The following is a 4,722-nucleotide window of genomic DNA, read 5'->3' on the forward strand; positions in this document are numbered from 1 at the left end:
TAGAGTGTCTATGCTAATATTCATATACTTCTACACAGTCCTCAGGGAGCTCATGTATGCGTTCCTATGGGAACAGCAACCACCATTTATTTGAATTCTTTTTAAATAGTCTTTCATATCAATTTCACTCTGTTTCTGTTAAATAAGGCAGTTTATAAACAGTTATTGGTTACAGAGACAGTAGAACGTTGCTCTCTAGTGAAGGATTTGTATTCTTAGCATGCATTCAAACTATGAGGAAGCATCAACAATATGGCAAGATATTTACAAGCTGTCTCATGAGAACAATAATCTACATAGACCGGACACTGTATGCGCGTTTAGGAGCTCTGAGTGCAGGGGACCTCAACAGCATATGAACAATGAAAGTTCACAGGATTCAGGTATTTTCAGCAGAAATCCTCTAATTAAGTCATGAATGTGTCAAAACAGGAGAGGAGTGTAACATCAATAGCATCTTTTAAACTTAATGAGTTTGTGGAAGGCTTGCTTGAAGTCATCATTGAAGACAGTGTAGATGACTGGATTGATGAGCGAGTTGAGGTACCCTAGCCAGGTGAACACATCAAAGAGCACAGGTTCAAACCAGCAGTCTTTACAGACTCCCATCACCAGCGTAAACACGAAGAACGGGAGCCAGCAGACTATAAACGCACCCAGGATAATCCCAAGAGTTTTGGTTGCCTTCTTCTCCCGAGCGGCACAAAGACGCTTTCTTTCCAGTACGCTGTCAGCCAGCTTCACTTTCACACTGTTTGTGAAAAGAGGAGACCCCCCTCCCCCCCTCCTCCAGGATGAAGATGTCCCTCCTGATTTGAGGTGGAATTCAGCGAGCAAAGCGAAGAGCCCGCTGAGTTCTGGATGAGCTGAGCAGCGGTGAATCGTTTTCCGCTGGTCGCTGGTGTTTTAAAGATCCTGGAGCGAGCCGCCACGTAGATACGCCCGTAGAGAATCATCAAGAGGATCGTGGGCACGTAAAAGGCGCCAAATGTGGAATAAAGCGTGTAGGAGATCTGGTCAGTGTTGACCATGCACTCTGTGAGCTCCTCATGTGCCTTAGCCTGCCGCCAGAATAGAGGAGGCAAGGAGATTGAGACGGAGATCACCCACACCACCCCGATCATCAGTGCCGCTCGTCGCATGGTGCGCCGTTTCGAGTATTCCAGGGCGTCGGTGATGGCCCAGTATCGATCCAACGCGATCACGCACAGGTGCAAGATGGACGCCGTGCAGAACGTTATGTCAGATGATAGCCAGATATCACATACGATCTGACCCAGAGTCCAGGTCTTACTGACCGTGTACACAATGCTGATCGGCATGACTAAAATGGACACCAGGAGGTCAGTCACTGCGAGAGAGCCGATCAGGAAGTTGGCAGGGGTGTGAAGCTTGCGTGTGAGGAAAATGGTTGCGATCACAAAAGCGTTGGACAGAGCAGTGGCCAAAGTGACGATTGCTAGCATAGCAGAGATGGAGATCTGAAAGCCGAGGAGAGTAGCGTCGTCCCAGGACTCCAGGGTTGTGGGACTGACCGTAGCATTGATGAGGAAGAACTCATCTGAGCTGTTGAACAGATCCATATTGCATGGTTCACCAGCGCTTCACATCATCTATGCATGATTCTTACCATAAATGATCAATTATTCCATAAAAACCTCTTGTGGTGAAAGAGTAATTTAGTAGGCTGGTTTGAGATATTGATGATGCTTTGCCTTTGAGAAGGTCATGGCTGATAAATGTGAGCACATATATTGGTCGAATATACTGTGATGGTTGAATATACTGTGACTGTTTTCATGGTTGAATATACTGTGACTGTTTATAATGTTGTTTTATAGAATATGTTGACACACACAGAAAGTTAAATGCCACAGAACAAATAAGAAAAGGGTATTACTCTTTGTGCTCATCTAAGTTATAAAAAATATCCCTTTAGCCCTTAAATCACTGCTCATTATTTTCTTTATTGTCCCGTATTCTACCATAAAAATGTGGAGATCCCACAATTTCGGCTCTAATGAACGGTTGGAAGACTTTTTAATTTATTCTTCTGTTGGTCTGCAAAAGCTCTGTTGTTTCAGACATATGCATCAGAATATTCCTTCATTCCCCGCATATCCAATGATGGCTGCAAATGGTTTAGAGAGAGGTGATTCTGCAGTTTCTCAGAACACCAAAAGATGTAAAAAGTTCTTGTTTTAAATATTGGCCACGTGAAGCTGCCAGTCCAGAAGAAATGACTTAATCCAGGTGAAGATCTGGAATAGAAAAAAAAAGAAAAGAGAGAGTTAAGTAAAAGTGAGAACTTTTACTCTTCATGATTTTAGTCTCTACAAGCAATAGTTGAACGTTTAAGATGCACCTTTGGAAATAAACTGAGAAGATTAATTTTAATAATGCAAATTAGGCTCTTATTACTTACATTAGCAGGTAAAATTATTAGCATACAGAATGATTTGGTAATGTTTTGTCTTAAACGCCAACATTTTCCTGGTGTTTCAAAAAGTGAATTTATTGTCTTGGTTTCATGTATAATTAAAATAAGCTATTGTTGCAAAAATGTTGTTTATGTGTGAAAATGCATAATATTTTAAAATAATGAAAAAATAAATATTAAATAATACATGTAAATATAATTAATTTAAAATGAGAAAATGCTGAGAACTGAGAAAGCAGAATGAGCTCTTGTAGATAGAGCTGTCGAACATTCATGAATCAGAAGATCAATGTTCTATTTACTGTAGTTCTCTTACGAGAGGTTCTCTCGTACGGCGTAATATCTTACGCTAGGGCAAAACCTCTTTTCCACGAGATATTGAAGCCAAAAGTTATCCTTAATTTTGAATTAATGTAAAATGCGTTGCGACAGTGTGCAGACATTGGCAAGACGGCTTGTGTGCCTATTGGCTGTCCTGCGGCAACTGCAGAGAGGGTCCCCCGAGCCTTCGAGAGTTCACCCGCCAGTCTCACCAGCTTCACTCGAGTTGCTCTCTGACGGACAACGAACGCCTTCCGCTGCCTCTTCTGCCATTGATGAGGAGGCCAGCTGTTCTGTCCTGGACTTGGACAGTGAGGATTGGGCGAGCCTGGTCAGGCTGCAACGGCATTACACTCAATGGCGGTACCGCAGACCTTCCAAGCCGACCTTCTCCGAAAACTGGATGAGGAAGTTACCAGAAGCTATCAGCGTGCCACATTTGAGGAGTGCTACAGACCTGGCTCTTGCGCTGCGAAATCGGTTGCTCCGGCCATTGAGCGGAACATGCTGAGAGACATCTATGGCTGTCGTTATCTGAGATGGTGTGCTCCGCGTTTCTATATGCGACTATCTCCCCAGCTGGCCTCTTTGAATCATCCCTCAGAGATTTCAATTTTTAATTCAAAATTAAGGATCAATTTTGGCTTCAATATCTCGTGGAAAAGTGGGTTTCCCCTAGCGCAAGATATTACGCAGTACTCATTCCCTAGAACCGAGGTTACATTAGTAACTGAGTACGTTTTTTTTTATTTAGTTATTTATTTAAATTAGTGCAGAGAGGTTAGCTAGCAGCTGGAAAGAGCTATTTTGAGCTTAATCTTCCTACACACTATTTTGCAGGATTACAGGATGAAGTCAAAAGTGCTTGAACATATTTAAACTTTAGATTCAAAGTTTTTTATTCTTGCAAAGCCAAACTCACATAAAATCAATTGTCCATGTACAAAATCAACATACTTGCTCTCCTGCTTAAGATGCAAATGAAAATCATTATTTTTCTGATATCTTCATTAAAAAAAAAACTTAAAGTTTTTTTTCTCCATTAACATATTTCTTTACCCTGGGCTCTGCTTTTCAGACTCAAGCTTTGATTGATGAGCATCTAAAGTATTGTGCCTCGAAGGGAATCCTGCTGCCACCATAGAGCTTCTAGACTTCCTGTGTCTGACTAACAATGTGTTGTGACACCTGGAAGCATTCTGATTCTGGTCTGGTGAAAAAAATAAATATAAATGCAGAGCTCACACATCACCTGCCAACATCTTCACTTAAACATTAGCGGTCCCAGATCTGCTGCTGAGCACGCTCACATTTCCTGTTCTTTATAGTTAGATGCATGCACAGATCTACATATCTGAATATTTATAGAAAACCCTATTGCAAAAACACGCCATTGCTCCCTACATGTCAAACTAGGTGGAAATGATAATTCTGGTGAAATTCATATTCTATGTGATGCTGTTTAGGGCCAAGCACTCAGAATTGAAATTGAAATTATGCAAAGAAAACATGTCCACTGCCCCTTATGTATAAAACATGCCATTTACATACTTTTTATTGAAGGCATAAAGGTCATACATCCCAATAGGGCCAGACACTTTTTATGGTAAAAGGTGTTGGTGTACCTAGTAGCCAGGATGAACGCAAAGCATCTCAGCGATGATGCTGCAGGTTGACCCAATAAATAGCAAATGGGCTATATCATTTTAGGGTCATGCCTTTCGGCCTTCATGGCCTGCAGGACTGTGTACTGAGAGGTATGGAGGACTGTACAGCAGCCTATATTGATGATGTGGTTGTTTACAGCTCATCATGGGAAGACCATCTGGAGTATTTGTCAGCTGTATTCTCCAGAATCCATGATGCTGGGCTTGGGGTTAACGCCTCTAAATGTCATTTGGAAAAGCTTGAAGTGTCTTATTGGGGATATGTGCTGGGGGGTGGGGTAATTAAACCTCAAG

The 4,722-nt window shown here is 41.9% G+C and overlaps 1 protein-coding gene across 1 annotated transcript; it reads right to left on the reverse strand.

Moving 5' to 3' along the window:
* Window positions 1-307: 307 nt before the first annotated feature.
* htr1d (5-hydroxytryptamine (serotonin) receptor 1D, G protein-coupled) lies at window positions 308-1,684 on the reverse strand. The gene is given in 2 exon segments (XM_039679787.2): window positions 308-785; window positions 788-1,684. Coding segments are annotated over 2 exon segments (1,134 nt in total). The 5' UTR covers window positions 1,584-1,684; the 3' UTR covers window positions 308-447.
* Between the last annotated feature and the right edge of the window lie 3,038 nt (window positions 1,685-4,722).

This window comes from Pimephales promelas, chromosome 15, assembly GCF_988280905.1.
Source record: "Pimephales promelas chromosome 15, fPimPro1.hap1.1, whole genome shotgun sequence".
Lineage (NCBI taxonomy): Eukaryota > Metazoa > Chordata > Actinopteri > Cypriniformes > Leuciscidae > Pimephales > Pimephales promelas.